At 62.8% G+C, this 17,211-nt stretch overlaps 2 protein-coding genes across 3 annotated transcripts in view; both read left to right on the top strand.

Moving 5' to 3' along the window:
• The window catches only part of LOC119842225 (WAP four-disulfide core domain protein 2-like), a 34,841-nt gene extending 34,223 nt beyond the window's left edge, over positions 1-618 (top strand). For both annotated transcript variants that reach the window (XM_043495851.1, XM_038370122.2), the window contains exon 4: positions 427-618. The gene's annotated coding sequence lies outside the window, so the exon portion shown is untranslated. The remainder of the gene's footprint in view (positions 1-426) is intronic.
• A 4,126-nt stretch (positions 619-4,744) lies between these two features.
• LOC119841889 (papilin-like) lies at positions 4,745-17,211 on the top strand. Its single transcript, XM_038369672.2, has 17 exons — positions 4,745-4,920; positions 5,476-5,616; positions 6,560-6,700; positions 7,546-7,689; positions 8,029-8,172; positions 8,733-8,873; positions 9,076-9,219; positions 9,941-10,081; positions 10,998-11,165; positions 11,796-11,939; positions 12,226-12,366; positions 13,430-13,471; positions 13,975-14,115; positions 14,826-14,999; positions 15,780-15,947; positions 16,048-16,215; positions 16,771-17,211. Exons 1-17 carry the CDS (start codon positions 4,836-4,838, stop codon positions 16,779-16,781), a joined length of 2,238 nt encoding a protein of 745 aa, XP_038225600.1. The 5' UTR covers positions 4,745-4,835; the 3' UTR covers positions 16,782-17,211.

Below are 17,211 nucleotides of genomic sequence, written 5' to 3'. Positions count from 1 at the left end.
ACGAGGATGGGCAGACAGCCAGACCTGGAGGGAGATCTGCTACTTGCCCCCCCTCAGGTGGTCAGTGTCATTTGCCCTGTGGGGCCAGCCTGTCCCTGGGGCGTTCCAGAGCCAGGAGTGGAGATGATCTCCCCAATCCCGACCTAGCCCAGGGTGTCACTGTGAGCAGGGCTAATATGGAGAGCCAGCCTCACCCTCCCGAGATCTCTGCGGGCCCCAGGTTTCCAGCAGGGCTCTCCATACAGATTCCCTACGCTGCGTAGGGCACGCCAGGGGCCCAGGACACAGCCTGCAGGCCAGCGAGGCTGGCAGTGCCCAAGAGGCGATTCACTGTCAGCACCATCGCTGCACCCAGTGCTGGGGTGGGCAGGAGTCCTGCTCACAGCCCGCTCCCTGCCTCCTCATTGCTTGACCTTCCCTTTGCAGATGCCTCCTAGATCTGCCCATCACCAGGCAAAGGGGGAGAGGCTCTCTGACATGCCTGTCGCTCTGCACATGACTCCCAGTGCCCCAGCATGGAGCTGCCCTGCTCTCCAGCTCCCTGCCCAGGGATCTCACGGACCAGCACATCCAGACTCCAGTCTCTCCCTGACCCCAATAAAACAGCCTTGCCCTGCAGCTCTGGTGGTCGTGTCTGCATCTTCTCTAGCTCTTTGGGCCAGGTACCTGACCAGCTCTGATCCTGCGCCCACGTTTCCCCCTGTGCTCCAGTCCTGCACCCCTGCCTCACCACAGACATTGCACGTGTCCAAACCTGTGCTCACCAGCAGTCTGCACCGTGCAAATGGCTGTTTGTCTTGCGAAGTGGGTGCACGCTCAATATACAACTACACTCAGTTGCAGCTCAGCGTGCACAGTACAGGGCTGGGGCTGAGAATGTGCCCCGTGTCGCCCTCCTGGTCCTGCCAGGTTAGGTCAGGGCAGTTGCAGTTGGGCATCTTGCTCTCCCCCACACACTGAGTTTGTCCAGCCCCTTCCTGTGCTGTAACCTCTGCCTGGCCCCTGGGCAGTAGCGGTCGGAGGGTGGGGCTGTTCCCAGCATCGCATCTCTGCTGTAAGACACCGGGGCAGCAAGGGTTGGGACGGCCTCGGCATTGACTCTTTGCACCCCTCGGGCAAATGCACTTCATTTGCAACAGCCCCAAGTGGGGACATGGAGCCCCATCGAGGGGAGTGGCCCTGAAGTAACGCAGCAGAAAACCCAGCCCTGCAGCTTCCAGCCCGACTCCAGCTCCTTGTGAACAGCCTGCCCCATGCTGCTCTTTGCTGGCCCCCGCTGGGCTGTGTCTGGGCCCCAGTCTCAGGCTTGGTCAGCTACACACGGCACCTCACATGCCTCACTCCCGGAACTCACTGCCCTGCCCCTCCGCCCGGGACAGCCTGCTGAACATGCAGTTCTGCTGCTGGGGGCAAGCAAACAGCCAGGGGAGCAGGTGGCCAGGGACGGAGCCAGGCAGGGCGAGCAGCAGGAAGTGCCAAAGGAATGAGGAAACCCGAACCCCTCCCATTGTTACCCGCCCTACCTCATGCCCTGGGGCCCCACACTGCCAGCAGCCTGCCATGGCCCCAAAGGCGGCAGGGCTGGCTTTCTGGGCCAGCCTGGCTGTGGAGCTCTGCACGGGGGCTGGATTCTGGCTCAGCAGGAGCACCCCGGGGATGCTGCTGGAAGCCCAGGTTCCCCCAGGAGCAGGGCTGGTCGTTCCCTCCCCTGCTGGGCGCTGCCTGTGTGATTCTCCCCGGAGCTGGATCTCAGGCCCAGCCGGGGTACACGTAGCCACGCTGGCTTGGTGCCCACATGCCTCTGTGTACACAGGAGCCGTTTGCAGGAAGAGGTGACACCTGCTGCTCATTCCCTCCTTCCACGGGGACCCGTCTGGACTCCGGGCGTCCACGCTGTCCTGACCCCTGTACGTCTGGCTTTGCCTCACCTTCCCTGCTGCACTTGCTTGGGCTTCAGGGGCCCTGACCACATGGGGAAAGGACTCCCCAGGCCTTGGACCATAGGGATGGAGACGACTCTGGCACCAGCAAGGGCCACATCCAGAGGGCTGCGCTGCACCAGCCCCATGGGCCAGGCAGCAGGTCCACCCTTGCCAGGCACTGGCCCTTCTCAGCCACACTGCCCAGCTACTCCCAGAAATACCACTGCCCACAAGTTTCACCCTTGCCCAGGCCCCCACCATCCCTGAGCACAGATACCCCCATCGCGCTGGGTGCCCGCAGGCCCAGCTGAGGCAGGGGAGTCATTCCGGTCTCTGCAGGGGGCTCCGTCTCTGAGGAGGGTCTGGGGCTCAGTGCTAAAGGGGGCCTGGTGGCCTGACTCTGATGCCCTGCACCTGCTGTGCGGTGGAGGAGCCCAGCACCCTGCCTGACCACGCCCTGGCTGGAGAGGAGAGTGTCCCAGGCTGGCTGGCCGCGCTGCATTGTTCTCTGCTTAGTGTTTGTTTAAACCGACCCCAGGCAGCAGGAGAGGCCGGGCCTCATTGCTGAAGCACAAGCTGGTCTCCTCTCTCCCTGGGATCAGAAGCCCCAGCCCCTGGGAGCTTGGACCCTGGCACGGCGGGAGATCCCAGGTCTGCACCCAGCTGGCAGAGTGTCACGGAGTCCCCGGGCGATGCTCTGGAGCTGCTCCCTACGAAGCCAGGCAGGACTCTGGGGAGTATCCTCTCTGTGAGCAGCCTGTCCGCAGGACACGCAGCTCACCCGGCTCCCCCCTTCCTGGGTCTGACCTCGGAGCATCCACCATCCTCTGCCCCTCCGTGCGCTTCCCACAGCGAGTCCGCTCAGGCGGGGTCCTGGGGAAGCCAGAGGGTCCTGCCCCCCAACTCCGCAGTCAGACGTGACTCTCAGCCAGCCAGTAAAACAGAAGGTTTATTAGATGACAGGAACATGGTCTAAAACAGAGCTTGTAGGTGCAGAGAACAGGACCCCTCAGCTGGGTCCATTTTGGGGGCCAGTGAGCCAGACAACCCTGTCTGCCCTTCACTCCATGTCCCCAGCCAGCCCCAAACTGAAACTCTCTCCAGCCCCCCCTCCTCTGGGCTTTGTCCCTTTCCTGGGCCAGGAGGTCACCGGATTCCTTTGTTCTCCAACCCTTTAGCTCTCACCTTGCAGGGGGGAAGAGCCCAGGCCATCAGTTGCCAGGAAACAGGGTGTCGTCCGTTCTCTGTGTCCAGACCCCTGCACATACCTGCCCTCTAGGGCTCTGCAACGATCATACACCCTTATCCCACCACCTAGATACTTAAGAACTGCATAGGGGAAACTGAGGCACCCCCACAATATTCAGAGGAAACATTAAGAACAGTCCTGCTTCGTCACACATGGGCTGGGTGTATCAGAGACCTGCACTCCTGCTAATCCCAGGGAGGCAACATGGGCTGATGTGGGCACCAGACATGGACGTGTCTGAGCTTCCGCTGGAAAGGGCCCTCCCTTAGCAGGTGGGGGGGGTCACTGTGTGGCAGAGTCCCTCCCCTTGCCCCGAGTAGGCAGGGGAGGGTCACTGCATGCCCAGGTCTCTGCCTTCTTGCCCATCCCTGCACAGTGGTCACACCAGCTACGCCCAGCCTGTGCTGCCAGGTGCAGATGGCGCTTGCCCCTTGCGCAGGGCCCAGCAGAGTCCAGGCAGCAGAACGGAAGAGGCCCTTGGGGCTGGGTTGGGATGGCTGCAGGCACCAGCTAGCTACCCCCTGTGACGAAGCGGGACTGTTCTTAATGTTTCCTCTGGTTAGTGTGGGGGTGCCTCAGTTTCCCCTGTGCAGTTTTTAAGTATCTAGGGGGTGGGATGAGGGTGCGTGATCCTTGCAGAGCCCTAGAGGGCAGGTGTGTGCAGGGGTCTGGCCACAGAGAATGGCCGACACCCTGTTTCCTGACACCCCGGACCCCTGGCGAACACCCAGCTGGGGACGTCTCTTCCTAACCCCATCAGCAGGCAGGAAGAGTGCCAGGAGGCACTGGGATGGCTCTTGGCGAAGGTGGCGATGGCTCAGCGCAGGTGTTTGAGGGCAGCTGTGCCCGGGGACCCTGAACACTCCATGGACCCTAAGTCACTTGCAGAGCCGCCTGGCAGTGCAGGTCCAGCTGGGCCCTGGCGTATCCTGACCGCTCTGAATCCTGGCACGTGGCCCCCTTCACCCTGCAATCGAGCCAGGCTCCCCTGTCCCACTCCACTGGCGTCTCCGCCAGGCAGCTCAGCCCAGGGCGGGGATTTCGGCTCCTATAGGAGGCGGATGGAACAGGCCGCCACCACTATGCCTCCTGCCTGGAACATGGCGAACACTCGCAAACGGCGCCCCCATGGCTTGCGGCCCTGGCACCCTCACTGTCTGGCTAGATCCTGGCCAGCACGACCCAGGGAACCAGCCGCTTGGAATGGACAGCGCAGCCGGCCACAGACAGAGCCGGTGTTCCCAGCGGGAAGATTCGCACCAGACACCTGGGGCCGGGAGCGGTGCAGGGTGCGCCATGTGGCTTGTATGCCCATCACAGCAGGCTGGCCTGGGGCAACCAAATGCTGACATCAAAGTGCCGGAGGAGGAGCTCCAGACAGAGGAACCCACTGGTGAGCAGGAGGGAGGCAGACTCCCTGGAGAGTGCTGTGGGCTGCCTGCCCAGCTCTGCTCCGACATCCGGATTACCATTGTGCTGAACAGGCCCACAGCACGGCCCCCCCTCCCAGCGCTGCTACTCCAGCCAACACACTGTGAATAGAATGAGCTGGACTCTGGCAGGTGAGCCAGCCCCTCCCCGGCCTGACCCAGCCCCCTCTGGGCCACAGTTTAAATCCTGGCCTGGCTCAGCTCCGGGCACTCAGACCCGGCTCCCGGTACACCATGGAGTCAGGAGGCATCTTCCTCCCCCTGGGGCTCCTGGCCATTTGGGCCGCGCTGCCACCTGCGTGGGGGCAGGAGAAAGGAGGTTAGTAACAGACGAGTGCTAGACTCACAGAGCTGGATCTATGTAGCTTAACAACGGGGTGAGCTGATCCCCATCTCTTGCGTACCGGCTTGGGGAACAAACATTCACCAAGAGGCTCTCCGGTCTAGCCGAGGAAAGTCCAACACTGTCCAGTGGCTGGAAGTGGAAGCGAGGCAAATTCAGACTGGAAATAGGGTGTTGTACATTTTTAACAGTGCCCGTTGGAACAGTTACCAGTGTTTGTGGTGGATTCTCCATCACTGACCAGTTTTTAACTCCACTGGCTGGTTTTCTAACAGCCACGCTAGGAATTGTTTCGGAGCAGTTTCCTGGCCTGTGCTATACCGGAGGTGAGGCTAGATGATCAGTGGTTCCTTCTGGCTGGGAATCTATGCAGCTATGAGTACAGAGAGTGGTTGCCTCCCAGCCCAGCAGATGCCACCTGTCCTCTCAGGTGGAGGCAGGTAGCTATGTTCTTATTCCTCAAACCATATAGCTGGGTCCACTTGGTGCAGCCACTAGCAGGTGGGCTCCAGTCTCCTTTCTCTGCTACAGGTAAAGTGGGTGAATGTCCAGCAGGGAAGATTGAGTTTGTGCGTCCCTCCAGGATCTACTGTCTCTCAGACCAGAGCTGCCCAGGGAACGAGAAATGCTGCAATACTGGGCATATGAGAACCTGTCTCCTCCCTGACAGAGGTATGTGCTGCTCTCCCTTATTGCCGGAGGGACCCTCTGCAGAGACAGTGGGGGAGCTGCCCAGAGCATGGCAGCAGGGCAAGCAAACCGTGAGAATGGGCAGGGATGGAATGTAATACACAGGGACCATACAGGAGAGCAGTCGGTGCCTTTGGAGGACCATGGCCCTGCACCATTGATTTATTCACCAAAGATACAGCTGGTACAGCCGGAGTCACTAGATAGTGCTGTTTGCTTAGCCTGATGTTCTTGTTCTTAGTGCGCAAGCTGGATACGGTCTTTGTACCGCAGGACTAACAGCACAGCACTTCTTCAGTTTCTGTGTGGTGAGCTGCTGCAAATAGCAGGGGAGTTTGCCTCTGCCTTCATCTCTCACTAGAACCACCTCCTGGGCACTGGGGTTGGGGTTGAGCACTCTAAAAGAGGAAGCAGCATGCATGCCCTTTGTGACCACCTCTGCTCCAGGACTGCTGTATGCACTATAAATAAACAAGCTCCACCCAGTACCCAGACTCTGCCTCCAGATTTCTCTTCCAATGGGAGACCAATCTGCAAGGCCCCAAAGCCTGCTACTGCTTGGCAAAGGGGCGACCCAGCGAGGGGACCCAGACCCTCAGAGCGCTGACGAGACGACTGACAGGTGAGACTGTTCAGACAAGCTGGACTGGCTTGGCTGGGATAGCTAAGATTGCAGAGCATCTAGTGCAAACTCAAGGGGCTGGAGCCATCAGCCCGGCAGCCTGTGCCCCCAGCTGGCTTTCCCGCCATTGAATGCACAGCCGGGGAAGCAGCAGAAGTCCCTGCATTATGCTACCCTCATCTTGCTTGAGTACGGGGACTCCGTTACCAGCACACCCACTGAGGTGGCTGCAAGGGCCCCTTGGAGGGGCAAGCCCGCCTCTCCTGGGCACAGCGACTGCACTGTGCATCTCCTGTTCTGCAGTGAACCCAGGCTACTGCCCGGAGCCCAACACCAAGGTGGCGGAGCCCTGCCTGGTGAGCTGCCAGAATGACTCTGCGTGTGCCGGAGGGGCCAAGTGCTGTGCCCAGGGCTGCCATGTTCGCTGCACAAGTGCCCAGCCAGGTGAGGTCCATGGGAGCGCGTGGCCTCTTGGCTCTGTGATCCCCACCCCAGCTGTGCTCAGGGGCAGGCTGGTTGATGTACAAGGAGGGCAGCGACAGGCCGCGACCAAGGGCCACCCTGCTGCTTCCCAAGGGCACTGCCCAGCTGCTGCTGCCTGGGGAAAGGTCCCGTCCCTGGGCCAGGCTGGAGACGCTGCACCCTCCGTGCAGACACAAGACAAGAATGGCCCCAGCCGGCCCCCACACGTGCCCTGCCCCACCTCTCAGGAGAGATGCTGGCCAGGAGTGTCTGCGCTGCCCTCTGCTTATGGATCTAGTCCCCAATGTGCTTTGGCACGGGCTGTGGGAGCCGCTGAGCAGCAGCCTAATGACCTGCCCCAGATGAAGGCCCTGACGTTCCAGCCCATGGCCTGCAGCTCCAAACTTGTCCCTCCCCGGGGGACCCAGTGGGAGGGAATCGCCCCGGACAGCAGTGCTGCCCGCGGGCCGGGCTGAGTGTGGCATGTTCCCTGCACCCACAGAAGGTGTCACTGCCCCTCTCAATCACACACCCAGCACTGCTCTGCATGGCATAACGACTGCCCTATAGCAAGGGGGAGAAGGTTCAGAAAGTGAGGGCAGAGACCCTGGCACCACATAAAAGCCTAAGACAGGGAGCACAGGGACTGGGCAGGGCATGCCCTGGGGCAGGGCATGCCCTGGGGCAGGGGGCACGGCCTTCCCTCCTGGCTGGCTGTGGCCCGGAGAGCTCTCCAGGCAGGCCTGGGGTTGGACAGCTGGCGGGGCCGGGGGTCGGGTGCTTATGTCTCTGCTGAGCTGCACCCTGAGCTGCCGTCTTGCTTCCAGCCAAGCCTGGCGTCTGCCCACAAAGACGAGTGTCGCAGGATTTCACTCCTTGCACAAACCAGTGCGACGACGACAGGCACTGCCCCGAGGGCCAGAAATGCTGCTTTGCTGGCTGCGGCCTGGCCTGCATGAGCCCCTACGCAGGTACCAGCGCGAGTCTGACCCACGCACGGCTGCTGCGGCACCAGGGCTCGGCACCCCCCTCCGCACGCCCCCCAGCAGCTGGCTCCTTGCACACTGGTCCCAGGAACGGGCCCCAATCCCATTCAGCTCATGCCTGAGTGCAGAGGCGTCCCATGTGGGGGCTGCACAAGCTGGGGTCTCCATCCCATGAGCCCAAATACAGCTCCCAGGCACACATTCACATGCACGTGCACACCCAGACACACGCATCACGTGGGTCTGGCTTGCCCGGTGCTAAGGGAAAGCCGGGCCCCTCTGCGCCGCCCAGGCAGGCTGTGCTCAAGTCTCCTCTTTCCGCAGAGAAGGCAGGCGTGTGCCCAGCCGTGCAGCTGGAGCAGCCCGAGGGGCTGTGCCTGGATGCGTGTGTGGACGACACTGACTGCCCAGGAGACGAGAAGTGCTGTGCCACAGGCTGTGGCTACAAGTGCCGAGTGCCCCTTCCAGGTACTCCCCCTCCCTGAGCCCAGCCCCTCCTCTGTAGCCCACATGCCGAGAGCACCCAGCCACCCCGGCACCACCGGGTGAGGCTGGGAGCCCGCTGAGTTGGCAGGAATCCCTCTCTAGGACCCCCCTGAGCAGCCTTCGCGATGGGCTCTGGGCCAGGCGGGGGTATGTTGCAGTGACTGGGACGCGCTTCTGGACCTCTTAATAAAGAACAAGGGGAAACCCAGCCACCTTGTCAATAAATCAGCCCTGCCCCCAGCCTGAGCCAGCCCATAACTGACAGTGCCAGGGCCAGCCCAGGCCCGGCTAGTCCATCACGCTCCTCTCTGAGGCAGCTGCACCATTCTCTGGCTGCTGGTCAGGGCCAGGTGGGACGCTGGCGGGGCCTGGGCTGAGCCCATCTGGCACCCACGGGCGACGTGGGCAGCAGGCTGGGAAATAGCCAACGGGGTAGGAGTGGACCGTGGGGTCTGTGGGCAGGGAGCCCAGGGAGCAGGCTGCCGGCCGGCATTTCCGCGGGGCCCAGGTGCCCAGGCAAGGGACCCTGCTCTGTGTTCCAGTGCGGCCCGGCATGTGCCCATCAGTAGCCCAGCGGTTTCTCGTCTCGTGCCTGCGGATGTGTCGAAGTGACAGCGACTGCCCCGCCGCGAGGAAGTGCTGCAGCAATGGGTGTGGGCGGCTCTGCATGGCGCCCGTGCTCGGTAAGGTCATGCCCTCTCCCCACATCCATCGCTGACCCCGCATTTGCTCCCAGCCCCATGGAGCAGCGACCTTCCCGCAGCCTGTTCATGCTACTCAGCAGACGGCAATGCACAGGGCAGAGCTCAGCTGGCAGCTGGACCAGGACCTGTCTTTGCCCCTCCCATCGCTCCACGCTCTGCCATGTCTTTCCCTGCATTGCAGTGAAGCCCGGCCTGTGCCCAGCTCGAGCCCCCGAGGGCAGTGAGGACCCATGCTTTTTTCGATGCCTGAAGGACAGTGACTGTCCAGGGAACGGGAAGTGCTGCTTGATCAGCTGTGGCCGCGCCTGCCTCTCCCCGATGCAGGGTAAGAGCTCTCGGGACGTCCCAGGGGCGATGGCCTTGGACTGGAACAGATGCTGATCACTGGTCAATGAGGGGCCAGGACCCCACCCCCAGACCTGCCTTGCAGGATCCCAGGGGTTCAGAGGCTCAGCGGAGGCTGGTCTGGATGTTGTTCCCCAGAGCTGGACCTGCACGGAAAGGTTATGGCTGGGGCACAGAGCAGGCGAGTGCTGAAGACAGCAGCTGAGAGCGGAAAGGGCAGCATCTGTGGGCGCAGGGAGCCAGGGGGGCCCATGGGGAAGGGGGGACACGAGCAGGGAGCCGTAGAGACCAGACCACAGGGCAGCGGTAGAGACCGGGGTCTCCCTGGCCTCTCCAGCCTGGTGCTTTGTGCATCCCCTCAGCCCTAGGAGGGGTGGTGGAGCTCCGGCAGGAGGAGAGATTAGAGCTCTGGCAGGCAGAGGTGGGGGGGCTCCAGTGGGTGCAGGTGGGGGGGCCTCTGGCGGGCGGGGGGCTCCAACAGGCAGGGGGGTCCAGCGGGCAGAGGTGGGGGTGCTCCAGCAGGAACGGGGGGTCGAGTGGGTGGAGGTGGGGGGCCTCTGGCAGGCGGGGGGTCCAGCAGGCAGGGGGGTCCAGCAGGCAGAGGTGGGGTGCTCCAGCAGGAACAGGGGGTCGAGTGGGTGGAGGTGGGCAGGGGGGCTCCTGCCGGCGGGGTCCAATGCTGCGGCTCGTGTGCGTTGCAGTGAAGCCCGGTGCGTGCCCAGCAGCACTCAGAGGCTCCCTGGGGCCCTGCGTGGAGGGATGCCGCAGCGACAGTGACTGCAGCAAAGCGGAGAAGTGCTGCAGCACGGGCTGTGGCCATGTCTGCAAGCCACCCAGCGAGGGTAAGGGGGCCTGAGAGTCACCTGCCTCCCATGTCCTCCAGAGGGCTGCCAACTTCCTAATCCCACACAACCAAACAGCCTTGCCCAGCCCTCGGTCACTCCATCCCCCTTCCCTCTGTCGCTCGCTCCCCCCCTCGCTCCTTTTCACTGGGCTGGGGAAGGAGTTTGGGGTGCAGGAGGGGGTGAAGGCTCTATCTGGGGATGCGAGCTCTGGGGTGGGGACAGAAATTAGGAGTTCATGGTGTTGGAGAGGGATCCAGGGCTGGGACAGGGAGTTTGGGTGCGGGAGGGGGTGTGGGGTGTGGGCTCCAGGAAGCACTTGCCTTGTGGGGTTCCCCAGAAGCAGTGACATGTCCCTTGGCTCCTAGGCGTCGGGGCGGCCAGGTGGCTCTGCACGGTGCACCGCCCACAGGCACTGTACTGCAGCTCCCATTGGCTGAAGTTCCCAGTCAATTGCAGCTGCGGAGCCGTCACTCAGGGCGGGGTGGGGGCAGTGAGGGGAGCCCCCCAGCCGTCCCTCCACCTAGGAGCCAAGGGCCATGTTGCTGCTTCCAGGAGCTGTACGGAGCCAGGTAGGGAGCCTGCCAGCCCCGCCAACCAGACTTTTAACGGCCTAGTCAGCTGTGCTGCCCGGAGGCCCAAGGGTCGCTTTCTGACCAGGCATTCCAGTCAAAACCAGACACCTGGCAACCTTGCTCCTCCCCTGGGTCCCCTCAAGGCCAAGGCTGAACCCCTCCATCCGCCGGGGGAGCCATGCTGGCCTCTGGCTGGGGTCCCTGAACTCCTGCTGCAGCGCCCCTCCTCCCCACTGCCACATGCAGCCCCGGCAGGACCCTGCCCCTGGCCCCGGGGAGCAGCGAGACCCTCTGTGGAGTCCCCCCTCTCTGGAACCCCCTCTCTCTGCCTGGGCACCCAGATATCTGCCAGCTCCCTGCCGAGATGGGCATCTGTGATGCCGACCTCCCTCGCTTCTTCTACAACACCAGCTCCGGGACGTGTGACAGATTCATCTACGGGGGCTGCCGGGGGAACCCCAACAACTTTGAGGGGGAAGCGGAGTGTCTCCAGGCCTGCGGGGGCCCCGGTAAGGGACACAAAGGGGCCATACAGCCAGCCTGGGCCGGTGCCAGTGCTGGAGGCCCACCAGGGCTGAGCCCAACGAGGTAGGGGAGAAACTACAGGCCCTGGCCTGCCGGCCTCCCTGGCCTGGTTCCTCTATCGCAGCCACGAGTGAGCTGCGCCCCAGCCCCTCGGCTCAGGAAAGGCTGCGACAGACGCAGAGAGGAGGGCAGGGAAGCCAGGATCTGCGGGATCCCCGGGGAGCTGCTCCCGTTGGGCAGAGCGGCTTGCGCTGCTCCCCTGGGAAAGAGACGCATGAAGGGCGACAGGACGGAGACGACGGCTCATCCTGTCTTCCCCGAGTCCAGTGATTGAACCAGGGGGATGGGAACTAATAGGGATGAGGGGGCTGAGAGCCCAGGGGGCTGGGCTTTCCCCCCTCCCCTGCAAGCCTCTGACGCTGGCTGCTGTCCCTGAGGGGCAGGGGCGGGGAGCCAGAGCAGGGCAAGGCTGGGCTGAATGGGCCCAGATGTTCCTGTGGGGCCCGAAGCTGCTCTGGGCTGGGTGGGCCTGAGGGGGCCCTGAGGAGGGCAGGGCCCACGGGGGTGTTCCCCGCCCCAACCAGCCCTTGAACCGTCTCTCTGTGTCTGCCCAGTGAGGCCTGGGGTCTGCCCTGCCCGGGCCGGAGAGGGCCAGGCTGACGCCTGCTTCTCGCCGTGCTCCAAGGACAGCGACTGCTCCCCCGGCGAGAAGTGCTGCCTCCGGAGCTGTGGCCGGGCTTGTGCCCCACCCGTGCAGGGTAAGGTGCCACCCGCTCCGGGTGACACTGCCAGGGCCCCTGCGCGCTAGGGAGGGCCCAGCTCCAGCCCACCCACGAGAGGGAAGGGGCATCTGTGTCCATGCAGGGAGGAGGAATCCGAGCTGGGGCCCCAGCCCCATTGAGCCCCCGGGTTGACCCTGGTTCTGCCCGGGCCCAGGGACGCTGCGGGGGCCAGAAGGGGGCAGGGCTCTCTGTGCCTGGCTGCGCTGCCATGGGGCACAGGGGCTCGGCCCAGGCTTCTCTACCCCCGTTCTCACTGTTGCAGTGAAGCTGGGCCGGTGCCGCAGGACGCTGTTTGTGTGCATGGGGGTCATCACCGCCGAATGCGACACTGACGCCGAGTGCCCCGGCTCGCACAAGTGCTGCCCAGTCGGCTGTGCCAGGAAGTGTGCCCCTGCTGAGACAGGTACGGGGCCCCTCTCCCCCTCACCCTCGCCCAGCCAGCGCTGGCTCAGCCAGGGTCTCACAGGGGGGCGTGCCAGCCCGGGGCTACAGCAGAGATCACAGCACGGGCCGTAGCTTGTGTGCAGGGGACACAAGGTGCCGCTGCACCAGGGAAGGACCTGGGAACCCCGCGCCCTCCTCAGGACACTAGGATGCTGGCCCCACCCCATCGCACAGCTCCCACCCAGAGTGGCTCTGGGCTGGCATGGGGGCCAGGTTCCCCATGAGTCTCTGGGACCTGGGAGCCGTAGCAGAGCCTGTGGCTATGCAATAGGAGACTGCGGGCCCAGAGATGGCACCCAGGATTTGGGACCATACCCCAAAGCCGCCCCAACCCTCTCCCTCCAGCCACTGCTCAGTGTCACGTTTCCCCGGGCAGCTGTACAAGACCCCCTCAGAACTCCAAGCTTCACCTTTCTTGGGGCAGGGTCCTGTCATCCTCTCCCCAGACAGGCCTGAGGCTGCAGACGCCAGCGAATCACGGCATGCTCTGCAGCCTGATGGCAGCTCAGGCCCTGCAGCCCTGGGAGCTGTGACGGGGTCACCCAGCGATCTGCCAGCTCTCTGCGAGCAAAGGACTCGTTATGCAGCACAAACACACTTCAGAGAAAACTGGTCTCAAAGCAGTAAGCAGCATAGGCACCCCTCTGCCCTGTGGGGAACTGGGCAGGTCTGACAGTCCATCAGGTGCTCCTGTCTCTGGTCACCCACTCCGGTCAGTTGCCGTCTGGAGGATGATGAGCCCTGCTCTGCTCAGCGCTGATGTTCAGAGTCTTCTGAGCCCCCAGGTCAAACCAGGGATGCTGTTTCCTGGCAGGGAGACATACCCAGGGGCAGGGAGTCAGTTACCCCCACTGACTTTAGGCTTGCAGCAAACCTCCTTTATCTGGCCACGAGCCGGCAGTGCAACCACGAGCCAGCCCAGACACACACACACAGCCTGGCACCCGCACGCAGTAGGCTTTGCGCACGGCCGGTGTTCCTTGCATCTGTCACAACTGTAACTCCCTCCTTTCTCTTCCCAGCGCCCAGAGGCAGCGACAGCCTCCTCCCTGCCCGTGACTGGGGTAAGTGACACTGTCGAGGGGAGAGTGGGGCTAACGGGCAAGCGATGTGCCCCAGAGTGTCTGTGGAAGACAGGCAGAGGGCACCTCTGGGATGAGACAGGGGTGGGGGGAATCTTCTACCTGAACTCTCGTCTCCAGACTGTGGCTTCCCCAGGATCTCTGCCAGTTCTCGCGCCCTTTCCACCATCAAAGCCCTCCCTCCATGTGGGCAGGCCAGCATGGCTCTGTGCAGCCCATCCTGCTCAGCCATGACGCCAGGCACGTTCTCCCACCGAGGGGGGCATGCTGCCTCTGTAACTCTCCTGCCCCTGCCAGCCTGGGCAGCCAGTTCCCACCCCTGCCAGCTCCCACCCCAGACAGCCCAGACAGTCAGCTCCCACTCCAGACAGCCAGCTCCCACCCCTGCTAGCCCAGGCAGCCAGCCGGACAGCTAACAGGGAACAGCAATCCGCTAACCCTCCACACCCACGGGCTATTTACACCAGGGACCCTCTCTGTTGCAGTGAGACCTGGGACCTGCCCCCCTGATCCGGTCCGATGTGCCCACTCAGCACCGGCCCACTGCTCTCGTGATCCCGAGTGCCCGGGAGTGCAGAAGTGCTGCTATATCGCATGCAGATTCCGCTGCGTTGACCCGGCACAAGGTACCAGAGATGGCGAGTGGTTGTGCGTGTCTCAGTGCAGTGAGAGCGCCCTGCACCGGCTGAGCTGGGGTCCCCTTGGGATGGGTGCGCCAACCCCCAGCTGCAGACAGATCACTGCACTGCACCAGCCACAGCAAACCAGGGAGGGACCCAGGTACCTGGTACCTTTCCAGCTGCCCCATGCCCATGACACTGGGGACAGGCTGGGGCTGAGCCTGACACTCCCCCATCACAAATTCCCCCCTCGGACAGGCTGCAGCTGCCTGCGAACCTGAGCCCTGCAGGAGCCCCCAGCGTCCCCCAACTTCCCCGCTGCAGCCTGTCGTGGGCTGCCTAGGGAGCTGTGTATGTCTGTGCAGCCTTGAGCCCCATGGGTCCTGCTCGGCAAAGAGCCACCCAGCTGGAGTGACAGACTGTAATGGGGGGCTCCAGGCTGAGTGGATAATGGGGAGGGGCTCCAGGCTGAGTGGATAACGGGTGGGAGGGGGCGGGGAAGCTCCAGGCTGAGTGGATAATGGGGAAGGGGGGGCTCCAGGCTGAGAGGGATTCTGGGGACAGGGGTCTGGGGGAATTTCTTTCTCTGACCAGACTGGCCAGTAGCTGCGTCCAGCCAGTGCTGTGCGGGGTGGAACTGAGGCTTCCCAAGGCTCTGCTCAGCCACACCCACACCCACCCACACACACACCCCTGAGCATGTCCCTTGCTTGCAGAGAAGCCTGGCTATTGCCCGGTCCTCGTGCCCGCAGGCCTGAACCTCAGTAAGAGCTGCCGCCCCTGCCTGGCGAACAGATCCTGCTCCACCTGCTTTAGGGACGCGGATTGCCCAGGCCTGGAGAAGTGCTGCCCAGGCCGGTGTGGAACCCGCTGCTGGGAGCCCGTTTCCAGTAAGATAACATATGACCGACCACACATAGTCAGGCCAGTGGTCCCACTAGCCCCATACCCTGTCCTGACAGGCCAGGCCCAGCTTCTGGTAGTTAGGGGTTTAGGGACACCCAAGCATGGGGTCACCTCCCTGACCATCTTGGCTAATGGCCATCGATGGACCTAACCTCCAGGAACTTATGTAATTCTTTGTTGAACCCACTTATACTTTTGGCTTTCACAGAATCCCCTGGCAGTGAGTTCCACAGGTTGATTGTGCGCTGTGTGAAGAAATACTTCCTTCTCTTTGTTTTAAACCTGCTGCCTAGTAATTTCATTGGGTGAGCCCTGGTTCCTGTGTTATGGGAAGGGGTAACTAACACTTCCCTAGTCACTTTCTCTGCTCCATTCATGAGTTTATAGATTTCTATCTATCCCCGCTCAGTCGCCTCTTTTCCAAAGTGAGCAGTCCCAGGAGGCACCAGCCTGGCCCGAGCAGAGGACACCTGCAGCAGGGTGTGAATCCCCCGCCCTCTGCCTCCCCCCATCCGTGAGCAGCAAGACTCAGAAACTGGAGCCCAGGGGGCAGGGCACGACCCCTAGAGCATTGAGAGCCTGGGGGAGCCTGCAGAGCATTGAGCTCAGTGCCCTGGGGCAGCAGGGAGAGGCCACTAGCCCTGCCTTGCTTGGCTCTGACCGTGGGGTATGGAGCCATGTCAGAGACAGAGAGCGACAGGCCCCAGCTGTGCCGCATGGAGTCACGTCCCCCGCACTCCCTCCGCTCTGCTCTGCATCCCCAGACTTCTGCCAGCTCAGCCCCGACATTGGGCCTTGCAAAGCCTGGGTCCCTCGGCTCTTCTACAACTCCAGCTCCAGGCACTGCGAGCTGTTTATCTACGGCGGCTGCCAGGGGAACCAGAACAACTTTGCTGTGGAAGAGGAGTGTCTGCAGGCCTGCGGGCCCCCTGGTGAGAGCAGGGCCTGGGGGGGTTGAGCTCGCTCTGTAGGGGCATCCTCCTCCAGGCAGTCCGCACGGCACTGCCGGGCACTCTCTGTTCTCTGTTCTAGACATCTGCAAACTGCCCCCCGAAGCAGGACCCTGCGACGCCGCATTGCCCCGGTTCGTCTACAACGCTGAGGCCGGGCAATGTGACAGGTTCACGTATGGCGGCTGCGACGGCAACAGGAACAACTTTGAGACGGAGGCTGCTTGTCTCCAGGCCTGCGCAGGCCACGGTGAGGTGTCAGCTCAGCCGCTGGGGCCCCAAGCCCTCCTATCGCGCCGTCGGCTTGGCCAAGCTGCGGGTTTCGTCAGTGGCTCAGCCACTTCCCTCGGAAAGTCCCTCCGGAACTTGGGGTTCTCTTCTGAGCCTAGGGCCTCACAGACCTGCCTTCTAGACACATCGGTCTCGGAGCCTCCCCGCTAGCCCTGCCGGGGCGAGGGCCCTCTTGGACCCCGTCTGTGGGCAAGACCTATGAATGACGTTAGCTGGCCTCTCTGCAGTGTCTGGCCCCTCCTCCCTTGCTCCCTGAGACCCACTGAACCCACCGACTGGGACACAGGTTCCCTGTTGCTGACGCACTCGGGCCCCTCTGACTGTTTGCTCTTTAGGGTCCCCTAATCGCCCACACCCATTCGAGCTGCCTGCCGACCCTGGATGGGCCCAGAGGGGCTGAGATTCCTCAGCTGGCTGGGGAGCAGGAGTCCTGTGCCCTGGTCTCTGGCCTGTCAGCCTTAGAGCAGGAGCGAGTCCTCGGCCCTGCCCCAACCACTTTCTCCTTCTCTTTCAGGCATGGCCTAGCCCTGGCCAGAATGGGGCTCCATGGGGAAGCTGCAGTCCCTGGGGACCGGTCCCATTCACCAGCATGACCCTTTGATGCAATGCTCTTCTGCTGTCAAGTCCTTGTCCTGTGTGGAAATAGGTTTTTCTGCATGTGCTTCTCACAAACTCGTTACTGTGTCCCTGGGGTAATGGGGTCTCACCGGAGGTGCTTGCATTGTTACAGATAAAGGGATGTGGCTGATTCAAACCTGTTCCCCCTCTAGTCTGGATCATTAGCCGGTGTCTGAAATGCAGAACAACATTTCCACACTGTGCCTGCAAACAACCTGCCCCTGGCACTCCCCACCTCCACCCCATCAGGCACCGATCGGCACGCTGAGGAAACGTGTCAGTGTGTGCAAGGCAGGGTTTGCTCCTGTGCACTGGAATCTTGGTGTCGCCCAGTCAG

The sequence above is a fragment of the Dermochelys coriacea genome, chromosome 13, assembly GCF_009764565.3.
Source record: "Dermochelys coriacea isolate rDerCor1 chromosome 13, rDerCor1.pri.v4, whole genome shotgun sequence".
In the NCBI taxonomy this organism is placed as follows: Eukaryota; Metazoa; Chordata; order Testudines; family Dermochelyidae; genus Dermochelys; species Dermochelys coriacea.
Note: the sequence above shows the minus strand (reverse complement) of the source record. Positions and strands in the feature narration are given on the sequence as shown.